Here is a 1,396-nt window from a genome sequence, read left to right as displayed (position 1 = left end):
ATCTGATCCACCCTCGACGGACCAGATGGCCATTCTGATCCGCCGAAGACGTAGCTTCCGCACTAGATGGCGTGCGCTGCCAGGCAAATGTGAATCGTCTCGCCTACTAAGCCTTGCCGCCTCATGCACATCAAATTGCCCTCCCACCTCTCACTCAATATTAATGTACTGTCCTGCGGGAGCGGATCTCGTGTTTGCATACTTACCGTATGATTTACAACTCATCATTATTGATTTAATGTATTATGCCTACTTATCTTTTCAAATAAAACTGACTACTGTAAGTAGCTGTTTTTTGCATTCCATTTAATACATTCTAATTAACTATTAAAAACCCTGCTAAAATATGTAGTTACGAGTGACGTTATTATACCTAATTAGAAATATTATGACCCACTTTTGTGTTTACATTGTATGTTAATCATTTATTAAAAAACTCTCAGTGCTGAAATATGTTGTTACGAGTGACGTTATTAAACCTAATTAAAAATTAAAATACTCAGTGTTGCATTTACTTTGCTTTTTAAGCTTTCTAATTAGCATATTAAAATTAAGCTCATATTTAATACATTGTTTTCCTACATGTTACGGATTAATAACATTCTATTTATAGAATATTACTTCCTATTTATAAAAAGATTAAACTCGTTGCACCTTGCCTAAGCTAATTATTTATTTCATTTATACCAAGTTTACTTTTCCCATTGCCTAATTATAGGAGACCCCGATTAGCATTTTTATAAGTAAAAAATTTATATTCAAGCAATAGCTAATTCACCAATAATTAGTATATAAAATTATGCTTATTTAATGTTTACTATATTACATCCCTTTTAACTGTTTACATTACACTGTTTTAAAGTAGAAATCTACTTTGACATTACATTCTTTAAATTAAAAAACTGCTTTAAACTAAAAATATATTATTATCAGTATAAAATTAATGAATAATTAAAATCTTTTATATGATGAAATGTAAATGAAAAACTGGTAAACTTTCCTACTTTAAAACAGTGTAATGTAAACAGAAACTGAGGTTGCCCAATTATTAGATTAAGGAGCATTATATTTTATTTATCATTTAACTTCCTAAATGAATAAATTAATGTAAAAATGTTTAACAAATTTAAACTATTTAGCATAAGTGTAAGGGGAAACACTCGATGGAGATTAATTTCAAATGTTTGATGCCTAAACTGATGAAAGGTGCAACGCCAAATGAACTAGTTAAAGGTGTGACGGCAAATCTGATGTCAATCATTGGGCCAAGTGTCAGAGCCAGCGAGACAATAACACAACGCATAGCGACGCTTACCGTTCCTCTTGGGGGAGTAACGATCACCACTAGATTGGCACCGAAACTGAGTCTCGGGCACTACGTCAGTGGCGAAATTTG

General features: G+C 32.3%; 1 protein-coding gene across 1 annotated transcript; it reads left to right on the top strand.

Annotated features, from left to right (window-relative positions):
- Positions 1–25: 25 nt before the first annotated feature.
- Tsp_15591 (conserved hypothetical protein) lies at positions 26–1,379 on the top strand (the record flags this gene model as incomplete). The annotated part of the gene is made up of 2 exons (XM_003371070.1): positions 26–280; positions 1,140–1,379. Coding segments are annotated over exons 1-2 (495 nt in total), but the record flags the coding sequence as incomplete, so codon positions are not given.
- Positions 1,380–1,396: the final 17 nt, after the last annotated feature.

This window comes from Trichinella spiralis (genome assembly GCF_000181795.1).
Source record: "Trichinella spiralis strain ISS 195 chromosome Unknown Scfld65, whole genome shotgun sequence".
Lineage (NCBI taxonomy): Eukaryota > Metazoa > Nematoda > Enoplea > Trichinellida > Trichinellidae > Trichinella > Trichinella spiralis.
The sequence above is the reverse complement of the archived record's forward strand: the minus strand, read 5'-3'. Positions and strand labels throughout refer to the sequence as shown.